This window comes from Dryobates pubescens, chromosome 3 (genome assembly GCF_014839835.1).
Source record: "Dryobates pubescens isolate bDryPub1 chromosome 3, bDryPub1.pri, whole genome shotgun sequence".
NCBI lineage: Eukaryota > Metazoa > Chordata > Aves > Piciformes > Picidae > Dryobates > Dryobates pubescens.
The window spans coordinates 21,668,934-21,693,221 of NC_071614.1; the positions used below are offsets into that span (position 1 = coordinate 21,668,934).

Below are 24,288 nucleotides of genomic sequence, written 5' to 3' on the forward strand. Positions count from 1 at the left end.
TGTCCCTTAGCACCACACCTATACATCTTCTAAACTCCTCCAGGGATGGTGATTCAACCACCTCCCTGGGAAGCCTATTCTGGTGTTTGATAACCATTTCAGTGAAGAATCTTCTTCTAATACCCAATCTAAAATTCCCCTGGTGCAACCTGAACCCATTTCCTCTTGCCTGATGGCGAACAAGCGACAGGACATCCCCCACAGAACACCAACCCCAGCAAGTGGCTCAAAGGCGACACGCAGCAACTCGTGTGTGTCGAAGTTCCCCCAAAAGCTAACACAATAGATATGCATATAAGAGCAGATTAAAAGAAAGCCATTAACTTCCACCAACAGAAACATATTTTTCTTTCACAAATAACAGCCATTAGCAACAGCAAGGAGAACAATCCCCACTCTTCAGCTCTGAAGGAGTACACAGTCTTCCAGCAGACATAATGTGAAGATTTTGCAGAATTCAGGCATTCAACAGGACTAATGTGAAAGATTATTTTACAATTATCCAAGCAATTTTCTCTGCTCATTGTCCCCGGACCATAAGGGTTTTTAAATGTGAGCTGAAGGATTTATTCATCACAATAATAATAAAACGAAATATGAAATCAATGAATCTCTTTGCATAAAGCATAAAGCTCACATGGTTATTAAGCTCAGCAGCATCCTGTCACATAAACCACACACAGTTTGCCTACTTAAGTACCATCTCCCCCTTTCATTTTCCCCTTCCCTAATTGGCAAGGCATTATCCTTCCATTTGTCCTCCAAACACGACCAGATTCACACAACGCAGTGTTGTTTCTTGTCACTGGCTCTATGCCCACACCTGGAGATTTATATTTACTGTGCACTGTTAACAGTGACCAGCACAGAAAGTTCCACTAGGATTACAGAGAACTCCTGAAGTAAATAAATACATTCAGAAGTAATAGTTTAGGGAGAATGAACTCCTTACAAGCAACACTGCTAACATGCAAGCAAATAGCTGGATGAGAAAAGGAATGATGCTGGGTTTTGAAGGTGTCACTTACTCACTTTGGCTGGAGGGGAAAAAAGAATACAAATCAACCCAGACCTAAGCAAAAGCCAATTACAACCTTTGGAGCATGAAAGCTGTCATAGTAACGCTGGCCTTGGTGCCCTTTTTTGCCCCTCTTTTCTTCTCTGCCATCCCTTGCAACGTAAAGTGATAAATGGCTCTTAAGGCCCTTGCAGGAGCTCCGGCTTCAGTGGGCCTCTCTTTTGTCTTTATAAAAGATTTATCCCCTGAAGTGCAGAAACAGTCACTACTTAGGTATTTATAAGGTGCCAACTGTCCTCACGGTGTGACACTTAAAGGAGGCTAGGCAGAGATCTGCAATAAGCATGAATCTCTAGCTTTAAGCCTCCAGAGTCATATTAGGCTCCACAGAAGCAATTACTGTTTCATGAGTGCTGAACAGCCGGCACCTCTGCAGATCCTGTGTTTACACACTTCAGGCTCTCCTGCACAACAGCTCCTGTATTTCATAACCCAAAGGCCACAGCAATTCATCCTGCCTAGGTTCACACATCCACAGAGCACTCCCATGCACCTCTGAACATCAGCCTCCCTTCAAAGCTGGGGGAGAGAAACAGGCGGTTCCAGAGCAGGAGCCAAGGTGTTCTCATGCAAACAACTAAAATGGGTGGGAGGAGTCAGACTTGTTTTTCTCTGCTGATAGAGCATCCAGATCACGTACAAACACCTACAACCAGGATAGATGAATGCTGTCCTAGATGGCTTAAACTGAGCTGACATCCTACAGGAGAGCCACACCTAACTTTAATACATAAACCCCACCAGGAAGCAAGACCATAGTAGCTACATATTTCTTACCATGATTGGGACGCCAATGTCTGGCCACAAGAGATCCTCAGAGGGAAGCTTGGGAGAGTTCCACACTACCACAACTTTATTTAAGTATGGCAGACCATTGAGCCTTTCTAGGGAGTTCATCAACACTTCCTCCCGCTCATAAGTCAACATCACTACTGTGAACTGCTCCCGGGGGACGTTGCCACCCAAAGCAGCCTGGAATTCCTTCCCAGAGCCACCTGCTCCTCCACCAATTGGTCGAAAGCCAGTCCCAGACCCCAGGAATTTTGCCTCTGATGGCAAAACAGGGTCAAAGGGAGTGTAGGGGAAGAGGTGGAAAGGCCCCGGAGCAGAATTCCAATTCCTGTAGATGTCCATTGCAGTGAGGGTGAAATTGCGGAGATATTTGGGAGACGCATAGGGTGGTTCTGTTTCCACAGGCCCCAAGTCCAGGTCACCATTGTCTGCCATATTGGGGTCTGTACCAGCAGCTTTACCAGACCGGTGGGGAATCTCCACAGCAGTTTCTTCTCGGATGGGAGCAGCCGGGATTTGGATTCGAGTCCTTATGATAGCTAACACTGTGCTGAACACGTTGTCAGAGGTGGAGAAGTAGGTCTCCCACAAGAAGCGGCCCTGCCTCCTCATGGCAAGGAGATCGTTGTCAGAAATGCTTCTCAGAAGAAAGTGCACTTCTGTGATACGTGGCTTTGGTATGATTAAGGCTGCCTCGTTCCACCGGATCACATCATTATAGGGTAGCTGAACTTGCTCTCCGAGAACCACTGGGATGGCTCCAACTTCCAGAGCCTCAAACAGTCTCATGGCACACCCAGCAGAGATCACCAAATGGGTGTCCCCTGGGGTGATTATCAGTGCAAAAGTAGATAGCTTCAGTAGCTCTAGTCTGTCGTCCCTTTCTCCACACAGAGCCCACTCAGTGGGCAGACTTGCCTTAGGCTGGTTCTTACATGTGAACTCCACCAAAACAAAGTCCAACTTGCTGTCCTGAACAGCCTTCAAGGTGGTAATGATGCGATCATCGTAGTCAGCTGGGGCGTTGCCTTCTATTTCCTCTTCGAAAGAGCGAACCTCCTGCAAGCTAGATCTGAGAGACTCGATCTTCTCTCCCTGGAAACTGAAGAGATATTTACGCTTGACTGGCACCTGGGGTGGGATTTCTAGGAAATTGGGTTCAGACATAGCGTGGACCAGAGGTGACACTACAATATCAAACCCTGGTCGGTACTGTGCATCGTAAAAGGTGGACTGGGCAATCATGGCGCGCCCTGTGCTGATGTTGTAAATGAAGTTCTGAGTTTCTGATTTCCTTGATAAATTGATGATGAGATGGTTATGTCCATCAGTCCTCCAATATGGCAAAGAGTGCAACTGTTGCTCTAGTTCAGTAGGTTTTGGCATCACGGGCTCTTGCATCTCTCCCACTAGAATTATATACACACAAGCAATATTTGCATTTTCAGTAACATAAACATTAGTTCTGACAGTCGCCTCGAAGGCTTGTTTAATTAAAGGGTCTAAGGAACTACCAAAAGGATAATCGTCACTGTTGTAGACATAGACTGGAAAGCCAGATGTCAACGGGCAGCGAGAGTAGTCAAAGCAGTTGTGTAGCCTGCAGTTCCGGATGGATTTTGGCAGCGGGAAGGTCACATCGTCTTTGTCTGGCAGCAGCCGGATGGGCAAAGAGAGCTTGGGCTGATTCTGAGCCATCAGCTCTTTGTAGGAATGCTCAGTCTGGCTGATGACATTCTTCAGCTGCAGGAGGTCCTGCTTGGCATTTTCAATGCTCTTTTTGCAGGCCTCAATCTTCAAGTTGAGCTTGGCAATCTCACTGTTGAGCTCCTGCCGCTTGGCCTCCAGCTGGAGCAGCTCCTCGCTGACCGACTCCCGGATGCGGCACAGGTCTTGCACATGCTTCACCTCGCACAGCTCACTGCCGGTCCGAGGGCCGAAGATGCGCTTGCCGGCATCGTCTGCGTCGTCGATGGTGGTTAAGTAGTAGTGGGCAATGAGGGGAAAGAAGACGAGGATAATGAAGAGGGTGAAACTAAGCCAGGTGAGCCGAATCCGACTGGACCATCTCAACACCCAGGGCTGGCCTCCGTTCCCCACTCCCCCATTCCGCAACATGGTATATCCAGTCATGAGTTCCAAAGTCGCTGTGTGCCCAATCACGTTGGATCAGTAGCCATAACCGTAGGAGCTTTTCGAGTAAGTCTCTCGAAAAAAGAAGTTATTGTGCCTGCTTAACGAGAAGCCAATAGAAGGGGAATTTCATCTTCTTCGCGTGCCAATGGCTTTCTACAGTTGTGTTGCTGCAGGTGCAACTTTTGATCCCAGTAGACTCAATCGCTGACCTCCTCACCCACCTGCGGCCCACCCTTGGTCTGCGGGCAGCCTTTGCTGGAAGTGTCACTGCGTTGTCATGGTGATTTGAAGCCTCAACCAGCCGAAGAAAAACACAATGGGATCAAGCCAAACTCTATTGCTGCTGCTCTTGACATCCTGCATTACCATCCAATGAATATGCAGAGGCACCAGCCATTGTGGAGAAGGAGCCAGGAGAGACTCGAATGAGTGTCAGTCTCTCTCATTGCTGCTGCACAGCTGATGCTCTGCCATTCCTACAAGAGAACAATCACATATTCAGATAATGTGAACAAAACAACCCCTGAGTGACCTAAGACAGAGCTAGTTTTTAAAAGCAACTGTCCTTTCTGCACAAGAGTAGCCTTGGTACATGTCTGACACCTCCAGGGTTAATACCAGTAAACCTGGGAAAGCGGTGGGACTCATTAGATGCGGGCACATGGCTGTCTGCAGGCACTCTGCTTTTCATTTAGGCTGCATGCTTCAGTGGTCAGACCAGGAAAATCACAGTGCCTGGGTCTGGCTCCCTATCTCTGCCTCTGCTGCTATCTTGCTGGGTAACTTTGCAGAAGACGCTGAACATCTGCAGGCCTCTATCTTCCTGTGTACAGAATGGAGATGCCACTGTACACCTGGCCCCTCTGCCTACCTTTGCATGTTGGGGTGCTGGTATGCAGCAGCGCTGTGAATTCGTACTGCATAACTGAGTGTAATCACTGTTGTTCTGGGCTACTGACTAGAGCTGATGAGGAATTTTTAGATTGTTTTGCCTTCACTTCCTGATGGAAAATTTTGATTCACTGCAAGAGGAAGTTTAAAGAGAACTATGATTACCTTTGCTGGATGGCTGCATACAAGAGAGAATTACCAGTCAAAACTGGAAAAGTCACAGAATCACAGAATTATTGAGCCTGGAATAGACCTCTGAGATCATCAAGTCCAGCCTATGACCTAACACCACCACATCAACTAGACCACGTCATTAAGCACCACATCCAGTCTTTCCTTAAATACCTCCCTCTGCCACCCCATTGGGCAGTACATTCCAGCATCTAATTACTCTTTCCATGAGGAAGTGCTTCCTAATATCCAACCTAAAACATGGTATCAAGGTAGTGAATGCCTATATAGCACAGGCAAAAAAATCAAGGACATGGCTAACTCATGTATGAGTCTTTATGACCTCAGATTTAAATCTAGGCCACAGGAATATACTGCCAGTAGAAACTCCTTTCCCCTTTTTTTATAAGCATCCTCTGAGGTACATGACTTTCTGGAACATTCTTTCATATACTGGACTTCTCAGATCCCTGATGAATGTAGTTCTGGGCTTAGCTTTGAGTCTTGCAGAGCCTCAGGAGAAGCTTATTCATTTCCGCTTCAATTTTTAATTAGAGGAAAGTCATCTGCGCCGGTGATGGTCATTTTTCACTAAATCTATCTAATACTCCTCTCATCTAATCATCAAGAATTAGCAGAAAGAAGGTGAGGAAGCAAAGCTCAGCTGAAACAGAGATCTGGAAACAGACCAAAGCGAAACAGAAGTTCACCTTCAAGGAATAGAGAGAAGTTAGGAATAATTTTGAGTGTGGTTCGCAAGTGCGGGGCAGAAAAAGTAAAAGGAAAAATGGATTCTAACCAGAAAAAATTAAAATGAAAGGTGGGGGAGGGGGGAGGGAAGTGGAGTAAAGCACAATTCCTAGGCCTGTATGCTGTGAGGAACTTAATGCCCCATGATTAAATGGGAATCTACTCCAAGCTAACCCCCAAATGATGCATAACAATAGGAATACTCAAAATTAAGGCAGATTCCTAATGTTGTCTGGCAAACAGCAGTGGTGTAAATCTCAGAAAGCCAAGCGGATGAAAGGGCTAAAAAGTCACCAGAAGGCTAAATCAGCTTTCTTGGATCTTGGCAGCACAGTTGCTGTGGGCAGATGCAGGAGGCTTTGGCTCTGCTGGCAGGACATTTTAATACTGTTCTCTGTACACCAACATGCATTTGCCCAGGCCGGGAGAGAGGCTGGTGATGAATATAAATCCCCAGCGCTGCTGCACAGGGCTGTCAGTCAGGCACAGCGAGCTCTGGCAATGGCAGCTCACTCGCATCATGCCTCTGGGACTGCTGCTACACAACAGAAGGGTTTTAGCACGCACCAGTGTACAAAGCAGGCATAAAACAGTAATAAAAAAGCTTTTAAAGTCTATTTTTCTGCTTTTTTTTTTTTATGCTCTCCCCAGGAAATGAAGCTCATTTTGTCCCTGTCTGTGTGCATACACCGCTTGGTCATTCCCTCCTGCTTGAACCTGGTCTCATAGGGACTGTAAAGATCCTTGAATTGCTCCGAGGTTTCTGCAAAATGCTGGCCAGGAAATGAGAGCTGTCCTGTTAACTCTTCTTTCCAGGGAAAAGGCAAAGCATGTGCTCACTCGAACACCAGTGAATGTAAAAACCAGTTTAACTTCAAAGCACACCAGGGAAAACAAGTTCTGTTTTTCGTTGTTGTTGTTGTTTGGGGGTGCCATGGAGTAAGTGCAGTCAAACCTGCAAGGTCTTGAGACAACACAGGAGCAAGAGCTCATAAACATGGCCAAGAAAAAATGAGGAGGTACACGAACACGTTGCATCAGGCTGGCCAGAGAAAACTGCAGCCCCATAAGCAGTAAAAGCAATCCTAAAGGTTAACAGCTAAGACTACATCTAAATCTTGTTCCTTTATAGTTTTGCCCATTTATAAGCCCTAAACAGTAATGAAATGGTAAATTGGACTCCTTAAAATGGCAGCTGGGGACCCTGGAAAGATAAATCCATTGCTCCACACATGATCCTCTGCAGCTGTTCTGCCACCTAATCCTTCCAGTGGCTCCTCTGGTCCTTCCAGTCACTTGGCACAGAACTTCAAGTCTCCTGACCTAAAAACATAGGCTGTGCATTAAAAAAAAAATCTGTATACTCAGAAACCTGAAGCTGACAAAGTGACTCTGCCACTAGCTTGGTAAAGACCACACGGGGAAGACCAGAGCAGGCTGGGGAGGGATTTAAAATGCAACATGTGTGGCTTGGGAACAGTTAAAAGTATTGACTGTCAGTATGAAATATGTGATGGCGATAAAGCAAGCACTTTAGACACACTCTCAGCCTCTTCTTCATTACTAAGACTTTACTCCTCATCAACCTGATGGAGTCTGACACTGTTATTAGGACTTTAAAAAAAATAAGCAAAGTAAAAATCCATTCTGTGGTTTTACCACGAGAGACCTCAGTGTTGTATTTAAGAGCAATAAGCAGCCCTGGGAAAAAAAGCTGATTTCCATAGCTCCCCAAAAAAGATGTTTGGGAGGAGAAGAAATGGGTTGGGCTCTCCAGCCAACCCATTCCTCTTATTCTTGAGTACTAATTATTCCTTTAAACTGACCAAGCCCCACACTGAGAAACTCCCCTGGATGCTGTAGCACAATGTTTCTGCCCAGCAGACCTAATTACACACACCCCCTACGTCCCCCCCAAAAAAGAGGCAGCAAGAGCTGATGGGAAATCACAAGCTCAATAACTATCAGAGCCTCTTCCCAAATGCCAACCTGACTGGCTTTTTGGGCTAACAGGTGTACATACTGCAGATCCTTCTTCCATAGCAAAGGGCTGCAAGATGAAATTGCTGCTCCAACACACTGTCATATCTTAGTGCAAATCTTGGGCTGCATTCCCAGCTTTCCTCCACTCCACAGTGGGCACTCCTCATGTTGGTGACATTATGGGAATACCCAAGGATCTCCCTCATTTTGACTTCCAGGAGAAAAAGTCAGGTCAGCCTGATCTATGGATGCTTGTGAAGTCTTCACTCAGCAAACGTTTGCCACAGAGATCCTTCTGCAATCATCTGAACACACCTATTCCTCTCTGCTTACACCTCCTTTTGTCCATCTCCCTATAAAATCATGAAAATATTGTTCCTATCTCAGCATATTTGTGAACAGAACCTGGAAATTTAAACTTCTGGTCCTCCAGAGCTCAGCACAGCAATAAATAACCATTAGGTAGAACACAGTGACACAGACTGCACTGAACCTTGCAGGAGGAAAATCCACAGGGACGCTGCATCTGCTAAATTAGAGCTCCCAGACTCTGCCTGTATGCACCCACACTTGTCCTAACATTCTTTCCTCATCTAATGATAGGTCTGCAGTGTTATCACTGCTGTTACACCTCCAGAAGCTTTCTGCTGTGCTGGCCCTCTCCATGCGAAGCGCTGCACCCACCTCTGTCATGCAGGCTCCTTCTGGATGAATAGCGAAGGATGTCAGGGAGTGCTTGTTAGTGGCTCCTGTGCTTTATCTGTCCAGTCTTCAACAGGCAGTTTCTACTGCCAAGAAGTCTCTTTTTCACCAGCACTAAAAATGAAAGAAAAAAAAAAAGAATTAAAAAAAAAAATCACTTCCTTTTCAAGAGGAGAAGCAAAATATTCTGCAAAGCAAAGAAAATACAGCGTATTTCCCTTTTCAGAGTGGGGTTTCTGGTGGAAAGAAACCACAAAATAGTCTGTCAGCAATGATAACTTTCTGCCCCTGTGGGATAACTGTCTAGCTCACCATGGGATTTAGTGAGCTTTGGGACCAAGATCGTTCACAATCAGCAGGTGTTTGTGTTCAATGAAAATCCGAGAAGCTGGCCCGCTAAATGGCCGAAGAAGGGAGTCTCATGGAAGCAATATGGCCCTGCTTTGCCTAAAAATGATGAAGCAAGGCTGAAATAATACAAATACCCAACTTCAGAACAGGTTTGGAAGGCCGAAGTTTCCCAGTGAAGACCTTTGCCTAATTAACTGCAATTTTAAAATTAAAGTTAACACACGGCCAAACTGTGTACAAGCTAAACACATACAGTGAGTTCTCAACTCTCCACCCAAATCATGCTAAACATCACCTAGAAGGCAGAGACAGCTAGGGCTAGGGCATAAAACCCATGGCAGTAACATCTCTCAGGGGTAGCAGCTGTGACAGGGGCATGCAGGGGGCACAGGTACTGTCACCAACAGCTGTACAGAAGGGCCAGCAGCAGAGGTACAGTATGGCCAGCACCAATGGGTGTACAGAAGGGCCAGCAGCAGAGGTGCAGTGTGGCCAGCACCAATGGGTGTAACAGAAGGGCCAGCAGCAGAGGTACAGTATGGCCAGCACCAATGGGTGTACAGAAGGGCCAGCAGCAGAGGTACAGTATGGCCAGCACCAATGGGTGTACAGAAGGGCCAGCAGCAGAGGTGCAGTATGGCCAGCACCAATGGGTGTACAGAAGGGCCAGCAGCAGAGGTGCAGTATGGCCAGCACCAATGGGTGTACAGAAGGGTCAGCAGCAGAGGTGCAGTGAGGCCAGCACCAATGGGTGTACAGAAGGGACAGCAGCAGAGGTACAGTGAGGCCAGCACCAATGGGTGTACAGAAGGGCCAGCACCAATGGATGTACAGAAGGGCCAGCAGCAGAGGTGCAGTATGGCCAGCACCAATGGGTGTACAGAAGGGCCAGCAGCAGAGGTGCAGTGTGGCCAGCACCAATGGGTGTACAGAAGGGCCAGCAGCAGAGGTACAGTATGGCCAGCACCAATGGGTGTACAGAAGGGCCAGCAGCAGAGGTGCAGTATGGCCAGCACCAATGGGTGTACAGAAGGGCCAGCAGCAGAGGTGCAGTATGGCCAGCACCAATGGGTGTACAGAAGGGCCAGCAGCAGAGGTGCAGTATGGCCAGCACCAATGGGTGTACAGAAGGGCCAGCAGCAGAGGTGCAGTATGGCCAGCACCAATGGGTGTACAGAAGGGTCAGCAGCAGAGGTGCAGTGAGGCCAGCACCAATGGGCATACAGAAGGGCCAGCAGCAGAGGTGCAGTGAGGCCAGCACCAATGGGTGTACAGAAGGGCCAGCAGCAGAGGTGCAGTGTGGCCAGCACCAATGGGTGTACAGAAGGGCCAGCACCAATGGGTGTACAGAAGGGCCAGCAGCAGAGGTGCAGTGAGGCCAGCACCACTGGGTGTACAGAAGGGCCAGCAGCAGAGGTGCAGTGTGGCCAGCACCAATGGGTGTACAGAAGGGCCAGCAGCAGAGGTGCAGTGTGGCCAGCACCAATGGGTGTACAGAAGGGCCAGCAGCAACAGTTGGGAGAGACAGCAATTAAGACAGTCAGTGGTGCTGTGCTCCTATTCCTCCACCCAAGACAGGGACACCTTTCTTGGTAAGAATTGCACTCTCAATAGAGAGTTTAACTTTTCCTGCATTTCTGTTATATATCAAAGCCACTGTAAAGGTTCACATCTCCAAATGTGTTGGAAGTTTCCCAGGATTTACTAATCCTGAGCCCCATCACTTGCATTCAGTGCACTTATCACTGTTAATCCCAAATCTGTTGTATCTGTGGCTGTAATACATTAAACCATTTGATTGTTGTAACTTCCTGAACATGTGCCAGTGCAAGTCCTTATCAGGACACCAAAAAGAGAGGGAAATATTAATTTTGTCAAGTAGTTCCTGTAAGAGTGCTGGGACTCTGAGATAGGAGAACATCAGGATCTTACCTGTAACGTGACAACTTCCTAATGTTCTCAAAGGAAAGGATTATACCACAAATCCCCAATCACTTTGGGAACAGGAGCAGCTGAACAAGGAGAGTAAATCTACTAGTTGTGTGCTTCAAGGCAAGTTTCAGAGCAGATCTTTGAAAAAGAGCAGATAGAAATTTCACTCTGAAATGCTGTGTGTGCTACATCCTTAGGGATCATCAGTAGGGATGTGCAGCATCCCAGAGCTCACAGGTACAGACAAATTCTCCTGGGCTAAGATCAATGCTGCTACACACAAAATTGGTTAAAGGACTTCTAATGTAAATTCAGGGGATAAATTCCATTCTCAAAACTCATTTGGACAATGACCAGGTTCAGAGACCTCCAGAAGTCCCATCCAACCTAAATGATGCTATGATTCTGTGTCTGAACTCTCAGGTGGAACTAATTCAGATCTGCATGCAGAAAACTTGGGAGTCAAGATGTCCTGAGTCTGACCCAAGCAATAACGGCCTTTCTCAAGCACCAAGGGCAAATCACACAACCTCCATTTGCCTCATTCTCCCTCTTTACAAAGCAAAGGCAAACTCAAACATTAAGGCAGACAGGGGAAAAACTGACAGTCTGTCTCACAGATTTTTGTTCCCCACATGCTCCAGGAGATGCTCAGTATTGTGGCAAGCAGAAACTACAGAGAACTCTCCCTCGTGAGCTTCCAGGTACCTGCCTGCTTTGCTCTGGGTAAAATGCAGCTGCTGAAGGTCTCTCATGTTTCTCAGCTGAGGTTTACTGAGTGATTCATGAACATTCATTTATTCTGATGAAATCCTTAAGACAGTAAAACCACATCCAGTTTTCAGAGCACAGGTAATGTAGGTATGGAGGAAGAACTTGCCCAAGGTCACCCTAAAAGTAACACCAGCTTGGAATTCACTCCACATCTAATTGTCCTGTCCACAAGATCATCCATCTTCCCAGCCCACCTTCTTCCAGTGGTTTCCTTCTCCGGTGCTGCCTTGCTTTTTGCATAATGCACTGCAAAACCTACTTTACATACAGAGCTTTCAGTGCTTAAATTTATTATTTAGTCTTGCTTCCTGGTAATACACCAGCCATATTCTTTTATATATTCTTCCAGGCTGCACAGAATTGCTTCACACAAAGAAATACCCAGCTTACAAGCAAATCCTTTCGTGTTTTGTGGTACCAAATGGCAGAACACCTTGCATGCAAAGTTCACCCCGCTGCAAATCTCAAAGCAAGGGACTACAGGGCAAAGCTTTACAAGGGGGCTGGTGAATCCATACAGACACAGTGGCTGAGGATGTACTGCTCACCATGTTCCTATTATGAAGTGCTAAAGGTTTTTTGGGACATAGAAAACAAATCAACGAAGAAAATACTTTGCTCCACTGTCACCGGTAGCAGAAGCTACTGGAGGAGTAGATGTGTGGTTAATATTTTGTAACCCCTTAACAGGGATAAATTAGGTGTGGAAGGAGGGGAAGGCTTCTGTTCACTTGTTCTTTTATTTTGCAGTAATTAATGAACAAGCACTGTTTTGAGCTAAACCACAATGAAGAGCCAGGTGTTTTGAATCATGTGAAAAAGCCATGCACAGGTCAACTCCAGACAGGAGGTGAGAGTTGGCTTTCCAAATGCTGACTTTGTGAGACAGCTTTTCACAGAATCATGGAATGGTGGGGCTTGGAAGAGACCTATGGAGATTATCTAGTCCAAACCCCCTGCTAAAGCAGGGCCACTCAGAGCAAGCTGCCCATGATCATGTCCAGGCAGGATTTGAATGTCTCCAGAGAACAATACTCCACAACTTCTCTGGCCACCCAGGTCCAGGGCTCCAGCATCCTCACAGTAAAGAAGTTTTCCCTTAAGTGGAACTTCCTGGGTTCTACAAAAAAAAAAAGAGATTGGCTCCATCCTCTTTTGACACCTGCCTTTTACATATTGACAAGCATTGAGAAGATCCCCTCTCAGTCTGCTCTTCTTCAGGCTAAACAGCCTCAGGTCTCTCAACCCTCTCTTTGCCAGAGAGATACTCCAGTTCCCTCAGCATCTTTGTGGCCTCTGCTGAACTCTCTCCAGTAGTTCCTTGTCTCTCTTGAACTGGAGAGCTCAGAACTGGACTCAATAATCCAGATGTGGCCTGGCTAGGGCAGAGGAGAGGGGGAAGAGAACCTCCCTCAACCTGCTGGCCATACTCTTAATGCACCACAAGAAAACATTGGCCGTGGTCACTAGGGCACATTGCTGGCTCATGGGGAACTTACTGTTCACCAGCACTCTTAGGACCTTCTCTGCAGAGCTGGGAAGTTCTTGGTATTCTTTGTAATTTTCAGTCCTAGACAGCTCAGGCACATTATTTTCTCCAAGACAAAAATATAAACCTCTCACCTCCCTAAAATGCCATCATCAGTGCTTCCTCAGCAGCAAATAACCATGTGGCAGAACTCAGTCTCCTGCACTCAGACAGATGCTTCAGGCCATAATTATTTAAATTTTATTTACATTTAAGATCTTCTTTGTCCTGAATAAGTTATAAGAAAGAGGAAATATTGTCTGAATGGGGAAACACACAGTGCTTAACATCTCCTGGATCCCTGTGGAAAGTAACACATCTCTGTGGGGTTTCTGGAAAGTTCATCCATTTCCCACACAGAGCAGCCAAGACAGTCCTGGAGACTGATCATATCCATCAAGGGGCCTCTAACAAGCATAGAATCATACAGGAGGTTTCTCCTGGACTTCAGCAGGCAAGGAGGCAGGTCAGCAGCCTGTCCTTGTGACTCAGGAGTGCCTGGAAGCTTACATCCATGGAAAGCCTACAGAAACTGGGGAACCCTGGCTGCTATATCCAAGCAGGGTGCAGTGACATTAGATTTGTCAGTGCCATGCAGCCAAAACCTAACCAGCCTAACCAACTTCAAATGTTTCTTCTCTCTTTCTAAGAGCTGTTTCGCATGCTCCCCATCTTCCTATCTCTACCTGCGCTGCTGTGCATCCAGCACCAGCTTTTCCCTCCCTCTCAGAAAATCTTCTGATGTGTGGAGTGGGCAGGCCAATTATCAAGCTGATGGTCTTCTGCACTTTTTGGAGAACACTCCATCACCAGATTGAAGCTGCTCCCTTTCAGACAGCCTGATCAATCGCACCAAACAACTAAATGACCTGACGTGCCATAATCACTCACAGCTATATAGCAGGTGGATTCTCAGCCACCATGGTTCACCACAAAGCAGACTGGAATCTCAGACGCACAAACACAACTATCATCAGGAGCCCATTAATTTGGACTAGCTTCAAAGAGGGTCCTATAGGTAAAACCTCCTCTCTCATTACCAGACACTCCAGTTAGAGCACCAATTAGGAGTGAGACATTAGATGCCTTTGTGTTGCACTCACATGCATGCAACACAGCAGGAAGCCAGCAGCTCAACTGTTCTGATCTTCACCATCTGCAGAAGTTTTAGGAGAAAGATGTCACCATGCCACACATTATGCCACTACCTCTCCGGTGTAAAAGCTATCTCACACTGAATTGGAACAGCATCCTAGCCTCAGTATCACTCTTATCCTAGCCCAAATATCATGGTTTCCTAGGAAGAAAGACTGAGATACCTGGGGCACTTTAGTTCTGAGAAGAGAAGTCTAGGGGATCTTATTAATGTCCATACCAGAGGAGTACCCACTCACCAAACTTTTAATAATGAAGCATTGTGTTAGCCATCAGGTAACCAAAGGAGGCCTCTGCTCTGGAGCAGCAACCCTCCAGCTCCAAGCTTATGACCATGTCCAATGGGGCTGCTCTCTCCCATAGGTTCACTGCTGCAGCTTGGATAAGATGCAGCCCAAACTAACCAGCTCCTTTTTAACATTTCTTAGTATCTGAAACTTAACAGCAAGAAAGCCACCAAAATTAATAGCAAAACTCTAGTTTCATTAAATTCTTGTAGAATACATAACTTACATGTTTTAAAATTGTATCTGGATTCTTCCAGTTCCCATGGCACACCTGGAGCTCAGGAAGAATCAGCAACCTTCCATAGTCTCATGGTGCCACAAAGCATATTCCTCAATGAACCACAGAGATGCTTTGTAGGGATTGATTGGCTGGAAAGCAGCTCTGCTGAGAAGGATCTGGAGTCCTGGTGGACAACAAGTTCACCACGAGCCAGCAATGTGCCCTTGTAGCCAAGGCCAGTTGTTTCCAGGGGTGCATTAAGAAGAGGTTCTCTTTACACTCTCCTATGGACTCCACATCTGCAGTCCTGGGTCTAGTTCTGAGCTCCCCAGTTCGAGACAAGGAACTACTGAAGAGAGTCCAGCAGATGGCTATGAAGATCCTGAGGAGACTGGAGTTGACTCTGAGGGAAGGCTGAGAAACCTGGGGCTGTTCAGCCTGGATGCTGATCATACACGAGGAAAAAGTTCTTTCCTGTGAGGGTACTGAAGCACTAGAACAGGCTGCCCAGGGAGATTATGAAGTCTCTTTATCTGGAGAGATTCCAAACCCACCCGGACATGATCCCGGTCAACCTGCTGTGGGTGCTCCTGCTTTATCAGGAGGATTGGACTAGATGATTGCCACAGGTCCCTTCCAACCCCTAGCATTCTGTGATTGCAATCTGCTCCTTCACAACTCTGTGATGGCCACTTTCATGAAATGCTTTAGACTCCTTCAAAGCAAACTGTAACTCTGATAACTCTCAGAGTTGAAAGTGTGGGGACATTAGGAAGAACATGGCAGGACTGTTTAAGGGCTACACACTTAAGGAGCAAACACAGCAATTCTTTTGACCTCAAAAATTACTTTTTAGGATAAAAGAAAGGAGGTCTCAAAATAACAAAAAGCATGATAAAACACTTCAATCAATGGCACTGCTGCATGGAGCCTGTTCCGTAGCATCCTGGAGCAGATGTGCTGCACTCAAAATGTCTTTGTCTATTAAAACTGTGTCAGCTTCAGAGACTCCAAAATTCCCTGTGGCATAAACAGAATTTCTAATGAACAGCTGCAGGATACTGGAGTAGCCACACAAAATGCAGCTGTTGAGATTATTTTCTTTGCCCCTCTCACCACCTTTCTTCTGCTGCCCAAATCCCACTTTCCCCCATTTGAGTCTCTCCTGTCCTTCACCCACAACTCCACTGGGTTTTCTGCACACTCCAGAGAGGAGTGCTGTCAACCCAACAGATTAATCTGTATCCTTCTTCATGCTTCCCTGGGATCTGCCTCCATCCTCCTGCTTTGTTGAAAGCCTGCTATCAACCAGCAGTTTCAGGACAGACAACCAGTACTGGTTTCTTCTGCTGACATTTCTAATTTCTGAAGCCTGGGAGCATCCCCCATCTCCTTAGACCACATCCTGCTGTGCCTGCACATCTCCCAGTCTCACAGAGCCACATTGCCATGCAGCCCTTGAGCTCTCTCACACCTCTCCAGCCTCTGCCAGAGCTTTGCTGCTGCTTTGCCTGCTTGCACCAGGAAAAGTGCAGAAGGGAGAAATAAAGGAGAAAAATATTACTTCTCCAAACCCTGTAATTCCACAGAACATGAGCAATCCTCAGGGAAAGATTCAGCCTTGGTAAATTGGAACTCATTAATAGAGCTTTTAGCTTCAGTGCTGCCTTCTAGGCCAAGGCACCAAACCATGATTCCTTCTGTGGGTTGGTTTGGGTCTATTTTTTTTCCTTTTTTTTCCACACCTGCCTTTGAAACCAAAACCCTGTGAAGCATAGAGCCTGGTCTGAAGGCACTTCCCAACTGCTCTGCCAAACCTGATGCTGTCCTGTAAGTTAGCTGGAGGATCATTCATTTAGTTAGGTGCATGTAATGGATCCTGTGATGAGGGAAAAATGTAATCTGGAGTCTCAGTGTAGCCCAAACAAGTACTTTGGGGAACATCAGCACAAACAAAGCCTGAATTCTTACTCTTTGATGCCTTCAATCATAGAATCAGAAGATCATTTTGGTTGGAAAAGACCTTTAAGATCATTGAGTCCAACCACTATCTAATTTGACCAAGTCTGGTGCTATGCCATGACCCTTAGCACCACTTCAATGCATCTTTTAAACACATCTATGCATCATTTCAGTCTTCCATGGGGTTCTCCAGTGGCCCATAAAAAGCCTCAATTCCCTGTTTTCAGGACATTCATAGGGAGTTAATGCTTCAGTGAGCTCCATCTCTTGAACATGAGTGAGAACGGCTGATGAGTTCAACAGTAATTTGAAGACTAACAGATGTCAAAGTCCCATTTTGTTAGAACACTCTGACAACATTAGAGTGTCTAATGCTGGTGCATTTTTAAAGAAATCCTTATTAATTGGGATCAGATACACAAGCCAGCTAAATACCTTGTGGCTTTGAGACAGTTTATCTGAGATATTCATGTGACGTCCAAAATGCTTTAGCTACTCACCCACCACGAGTGGTGAGAGCAGTGCTAGCACTAAGCAGCTTCAATCAGCCAAGTTTTTGCAAAGTTAATGGCTTAGCAGCTTTCCTGGACTGGCAGCAGGATGTGCAGGGCATGGGTATTATGGACACACTATGCACTTGGGAGATTGCCCAAGTAATCTCCACCACGCATGGTCTCACCTGCCCGCTCACAACAGAAGGTGAAGAGAATCCAAATGTTAGCAGAGGGAGCACATTCAGGAAGGCTGGAGCTGCTTTGGCAAAGAAACCCCAGGATTAAAAGTACTCTGGTCAGGAATCTCCAATGCACATCATCTATTTTTGCAGGGTAAGTGGGGCCAAATGTCTTTGGAGAGGCTCAAAACCAGGCAGTGGGACACAATGCCAGCACAACTCTCATGCAGATAATCACTTCTGACACAAGATGCCGTCTCCCAGCCATCATCCCAAAGATCAGACTATTTCCAACATAAGCCAGCTTTGGGCACCATTTACAGAAGAGATGATGAGATGTCCTAACGGACAAGGAAGCCACAAACATCTCTTCTGGCCATTTGCCTCAGATATTGTGGACGTAAGAGTAAGGCAGGGCCAGGTTACTGTCTGGACCTGATGACCTCAAAGCTCCCTTTCAACTAAAACAATTCTGAGATTCTATGAGTCTAAGGCCTAGCAGCTCTCATGATGTGCCACCTCACACTTCTCTCAATGCCCTGAGCCACAAATGGCTCAGATGACAGAAAAATAGTGGAAGGGCCAGCACAGCTACTTCCATTTATGGTTAACAGCCTATTGGCTGGCTAGTGTGTGAGTTATGTATTGCCATCCACTGGACAAAAGCTGCTCGTGTCCAGAGTAAATACCTGATGCCCAGCCAAGAAAAGGGGAAAGGTTCCCAGAGCCTGGGAAAGCTGCCGGTGAACAGCTTTGAAGAGCTCAGTGCTGCAGCCACCAGCTCCACTGCGAACGTGCCATGCAGACAGACACGAAGGCATTGGCTTGGAACCAAGTCATTAAGATAGCCACAAAATTCACAACTCAATTTGACCACTGTATAGACTCCAATAAAAATAAAAAAAGCACACGAGGATGGCTATATTAGATCAAACCAATGATCCATCCACTTCAATCCCTCACTCCTGAGTACTCATTTCCAGCTGCTTTGGTGCAAAATACTCATAAATTGTAGTCACAGAATGGCTTATTCAGAACAAATTTTCCTTGCTCACTAGAAAACAGGAGTTGCATGAGCTCTTGAAGACCAGAGGCTGCCCACCAAAATGCTTTTTTGAAGTAATCAATATATAGTTTCCTCCGTACAGTCTGAACTGTTAAAAAACCCCACCAAAACACACCAAACCAAACAAAACCCAATGCCCACATAAATAAATAACAAATACATTTAAAAAAACCAAACAAACCCAAACAAACAAAAAATCCCGACAAAGAAAGAAAGAAAGGGAAAACCACATCAAGCACTTGGTTTCAGTGCTTCTCACAGCAAAGTTCCACAGCTGCGCTCTGCAAGTGATTTCACAGAATCCCAGTATGGTGGGGAAAGGATCTGCAGATCATCTCATCCAGTCTCCCTGTTAGAGCAGGGTCACCCACAGCAGGTTGCTCAGGATCATGTCTAGGTAAGTCTGGAATCTCTCAAAAGAGGAAGATTCCACAGTCTCTCTGGGCAGCCTTGTACAGGGCTCTGGCAACCTCACAGGAAAGAAGTTTTTCCTCATGTTCAGATGGAACCTCCCGAGTTTCTGTTTGTGCCTGCTGCCGGTCATCACTGAAAAGAGTCTGGCCTCATCCTCTTGACCACCACCCTTTAGATATCAATCATTATTGAGAAGACCCCCTCTCAGTTTGCTCTTCTCTAGGCCCCAGGCCTCTCAGCCTTTCCTTGCCAGAGAGATGCTCCAGTTCCCTCAGCATCTTCATAGCATCCCCTGGACTCTCTCCAGTAGCTCCTCGTCTCTCTTGAACTAGGGAGCCCAGAACTGGACCCAGCACTCCAGATAGGGCCTCACAAGCTTCTTTTAAACATCTTCAAATACAAACCCTCCAAATTCAGTCTGTGCCCTCTTCTACAGTGTTCCACACCTCCACAGTGACGGGTACAACAGGACTCTCACTTAACTCACTATGAACCCAGTGGAACACCGTGGCAACAAGATGTGCCACCTTACCTTCTTTAAGCTCTCTGAGATCCCACCACATGCTTCTCACTGAGCTATGCAGTGTTAAGTTTTTCAATCCTTGTGACCATCAACGTTGGCAGAGAAGTAGGAATACAAGGACCATACTGCCAAAGGGCAATTTCAGTGAATACCTGCACTTCTACCTGATAAACATTCTTGCTCTCTAGTACAGTCCTTCAGTGGAGCACCCTCTCTACCTTCTATCCAACGTCCTTCTCTAGCACTGATGTTCTGTTTCCATTTCAGTCATTGCCCAAATCTGTGTAGTTTCTTTTGGGTTTGTTTTGTGTTTTTTCAATTGCTCTCAATATGTCACTCTATATTACTCAACAGCAGATGGATTTAAACGTGTCAATGCTGTTGCTTAGCAGATCTGACTGCACATTTAAGCCTGCTTTGGAATCATGTGGTCCCCTTCCCAGTGCTCCCCAGCATGTCCTCTGATGTCTGGAACATCAAAAAGTTAGCAGAAAATAAAAGTTAGTCTGACTCTAAAAGCAGTTCATTGGCCTGCCTAGGAAAGCTTCACTAGAGATCCTTAAAAAAAACACCCCAAACCACCACCAAAAACCACACTAGAAGAAGAGGAATTGGGCCAAAAAGCCCACTAGATTTTCCTTAGTTGAGAATCAGTATCAGGTGCTATTTGTCTTCCATTTTCTACCTTCCATTTTCTACCTTGTACCCACGAGCTTCAATAGGAGCCCATCAAGTAAATGATCATCAAGAGCTTTTCAGAGTCCTAATATGGAGCTAATATCAGCTTTCCCCCTGCAGCAAGCTAATTTTAGGTAATGGCCTTCAACTGCTCTATAAAAGGCCTGAAACACCCAGGTGAGAGCATGTTCTGACCTTTGAAATGAGACTTGGGACTTTGCTGAGAGAGAGAAGATAATGGCCCACTAAATCACGTACACAATGTTTTCTGCTTGGGCTTTTCAAGCGTTCTAACCAGCAATGGTCCAGGTTTAGTCATTGCCCCTGTGGACTCCAACTTGCACATTCACAAGTGAGTCACTGGAGTGCCTCACGGCTCCTTGCAGCAGTGGCAAGCTCCATGCACAAACTCAGTGAGAGGCAGAAGCTGTCTCAAAATGCTTATGAAAATGCCTAAGCAAACCTGAGAAAATGTCACCCTTCATCAATCCATTGAAGCTGAATAAATGAAAGGGAATTACCCCAAAGCACATCAAAACCTGCCACTAACAGATGCCATGTCTTTGGCACATTTCTTCAGAGCTCAGACCACACAGCCATCTCCCTCCAAGGTGTATTTCACATGTTGCCTCTAAGCTGACCTTACCTTCTCTCCCAAAATCTCCAGTGCAATCATAGGATAGGATAGGATAGGATAGGATAGGATAGGATAGGATAGGATAGGATAGGATAGGATAGGATAGGATAGGATAGAATCATATCATCTTGGTTGGAAGACACCTTTAAGATCATCAAGTCCAACTGCAAGGTCCTCACCAATACATGTCCCTCATCACTACATCTACACAGCTTTTAAAGCTCTTCAGGGATAGTGACTCCACCACTTCACTGGGCAGCCTGTTCAAGGGCTTGACAACCCTTCCAGTGAAGAAATTGATTCTAATATCCAACCTAAACCTTCCCTGGTGCAACTTGAGGCTGTTTCCTTTTATCCTGCTGCTTGCTCCTTGGGAGAAGAGATTGACCCCCACCAACCTCCATTCATGGATCTGTAGAGAGCCAAAAGGTCTCCCCTTCACCTCCTCTTCTCTAACCCCAGTTCCCTCAGCTGCTCTTCACAGGGCTCATGCTCTGGACTGCCCCCATCACCCTCTATCACTCCAAGCCAGGCTTGGGGAAATTAACTCTCATAAACTTAGGTCATCAAGACAGCCTCCAGCAGCTGGTAATTCCTGATGCAGGCTCCAAATCACACTGAAGAAACCAGATTCACAGCCTTGAGAACTGACACCACAACCTGAGATAGCCCAACCGAAGAGAAAACTTGCAGCAAGACCTGCAGAACGGCTGCCTGTGGGCTTCCCAAAATAACCCAGCTCTCTATCTGTGGTGCCTGACCTCCACTTACTTACAGCCGACTAAAAATAGCCCCTTCCCATTTGGATCAATGAGGAGAGCTGACAGAAGTGAAAGACGCTCATCACTCCGCATGCACGCAAGATTAAAGGAGAGAAAAGACTTTTGAAATGCAGCAGAGGGAACAACCCCGTGCTGGCCCTGAGACAGCCAGCTGGATGGGCCTAATGAGTCTGCTCCAGCAACAGCTGTGATGGGGTTTATTTCCATTTTGTGTGATTAAAAAGAAGGAGACAGATAAACGGGAGAACAAAAAGTCCAAGATTTCAAAAGGCACTAAAAATAAAGTAGTTCCTATTCACTTGGCACCCTACCTGGACAGCATTCTATAGATGATAGCCAAGCAGTCCTCAACAGCCCAATAGGAAGACGTAAGTAATTTACAGGCAGGGAAACCAAGGCACACAGACATTAAAATACTGACTCAACTAGCAATGAAATCAGCAGCAGGAGCAGGTTTAAAGGGCAGGCATTCCTGACGTACTTCTCTGCGTTCATGCTGTAAGAGGCTTCTCTATTTATTCTTCACAGAGCCAAGGTAATTGTTTCCATTGCCTGGCAAACACAAATCGATGGCAAAGAGTTCAGTGGCTCCTCACAAGGAGTTACAGTCCATTGAGCTGATAAAAGTTAACCAGCTTTCAGAGCCTGTTCACACCTCATGGGGGAAAATGCACTTCTTCAACATTTGAATGTACAAGTTTAGCAGCAGGGTGCCTGAAATTAATCCCTTTATTTAAACATTAACAACTTTAAGTGTCTCTAAGCAATTGTAAAGGCTTTATTAGCTAAGGCAACGAAAGCCCACAAGCAGCCAAGTCAAGACAAAGCCAAGGTTATCTGCAGTAGGTTTCCAACTATTAACTTTGACAACACAAACTCACTCTCGAGAGCATTTGTACCTCAGAGGCAGGAACAAAGAGGACAGCAATGCAACTGGAAAGGCTGTGTTTACCCTGCCCAGATGCCTTGCTGTAAGTAGGAATGAACAAAGAGAATCCTCCTAGAAGCTATTCCCACGGCCATGAAGGGCAAGAAGGTGATATTGGAAGCACCACAGATGTACTGTGGGCAAATTTTACCACACCAATCTGATTGTCTTCTATAACCAAGTGACTGGCTTGGTAGATGAGTAGAGAGCAGTTGACATGGATTACCTTGACATCAACAAGGTTTTTAATGTAGTTTCCTATGACTAGATATACCAGGGGGGAAATAAATGACTGGAACAGGAGCACAGAGAGGTGGGAGAGCCTCCACTGCAGCGAGGGTCAAGCCTCAACTGGACAAAGCCCTGAGCAACCTCAACTACCTTTGTGGTTGGCTTTACTCTGAGCAGGACATTGTATAAGATACCTCCAGAGTTCTATGATTCAAAGAAATGCCAGAGAGAAAGTGGAGACATTCCCTGGAGATATTTGAACAAGATAAAGCTGTAAGGTATAATAAAAATAACTTCTTGTAAGCTCTTCTTTGAACAGGTTAAGTCTCCCACCACACTGCACTTCCTTCTCTAACATCTACACCTTGACAGAGAAATACACCTGTTCAGTTAAGACATAACACTTTCATATTAAAATTCAAGGTCCTTTAGTGATGTTGTAAGACTCAGTATCTGCAGGAGGTAATAAAACATTCATGAGGGCAACAATGTGAGGTCAAATGGGTTGGGCTGACATTAAAAGATATTTTAAGAGTCATCCTTTTCAGAATTCCTCTGCTCCCATTTCTCTGCTCATCCACTACATAACCATTTCCCCAAATCCTTCCACATATCGAGCACACAGAGTAATGCACCATGCATGCATGTCCCAGACTGGATCCCATCTGGTTGCTTTAATGGGAGGAAAAAAGAACAGATCAGATGTTCCCTTTGAATTCCAAGTGTCCCTAGGTTTGGGATTTGTTTTAGAAATGTCTTCTGTTATTACTGGAAAGTGTAACTATTAAGTTTCACCACAGCCTAAAGCTCCCCTCAGGTTCGTTTTCCTTTCAGCTTGTGCTATCAGCTGTCCTGCCAATATCCATAGAAGACAAAAATCCTAGCACATACATTCTGAAACAGTTTCAAGTGCAGAGCAAAGTTTTCACCCTTAAAATGATCTTGTAAGGCAGACAGCTACGTTCCTGACTTTGCTGGTCCTGATCCAGAGGGAAAAAAACAAGAACAACAGAAAACTAAACCAACAAACCCACAAGCTGCTGGTTTTGCAGACCAAAATTACCCTACTTAGTGAGTATCAGCAACCTTCAAGGACACAGGAAAACATACCTGAGTGGAAATTACAAGTGCTGGATGCAGTTCCCTTAAATGCCATCAGCCTCTGCTTTTCCACTCTAACAGCCATTTAAGTGCTGATAAACTCACTTTTAGATTATTTTTATAAACCTGAAGGCCAATGAATGATTTGGTAATTATGACAGTCACACAATTCTCAGCCTGATGTATAACTTCAGCCTACTTCACTGAACAAACCAGGAGGCAAGGAGTATCCTGCCTGTTTTGAGGTGTGATGTGCCCCTTGGGGTCACAAAGCCTTGAAGACAGATTGCTCTGAGCCATGTCTCACAGCAACATGTATTTTGGAGCCTCTCCAAACTCTGGCTACCCTGCTGCAAGCACCTGCACCACTCAGCAAACCTTGGCCACAGTTAGTGACAGTCTGCTTTTGTGCATCCTTTGGCACTTGACAACCCCTCCTACTTCATCAACTAATAAGTTACCTCTCATGCAGGGTGGCTTTCCAGATGAAGAGTGAACAGTCACACTGAGTCTAGTTCTCAACAGTCCATCCCTGCATCTAAA

The 24,288-nt window shown here is 45.9% G+C and overlaps 1 protein-coding gene across 4 annotated transcripts in view; it reads right to left on the bottom strand.

Annotated features, from left to right (window-relative positions):
• Nucleotides 1–24,288, bottom strand: part of EXTL3 (exostosin like glycosyltransferase 3) — a 179,865-nt gene that overhangs the window by 34,666 nt on the left and 120,911 nt on the right. For all 4 annotated transcript variants that reach the window (XM_054179752.1, XM_054179751.1, XM_054179753.1 and 1 more), the window contains 2 exons: nucleotides 8,486–8,617; nucleotides 1,856–4,482 (listed from right to left, as the gene is read on the bottom strand). In XM_054179752.1, coding sequence (XP_054035727.1) covers nucleotides 1,856–4,003 — 2,148 coding nt within the window. In that variant the 5' untranslated portion in view covers nucleotides 4,004–4,482; nucleotides 8,486–8,617. The remainder of the gene's footprint in view (nucleotides 1–1,855; nucleotides 4,483–8,485; nucleotides 8,618–24,288) is intronic.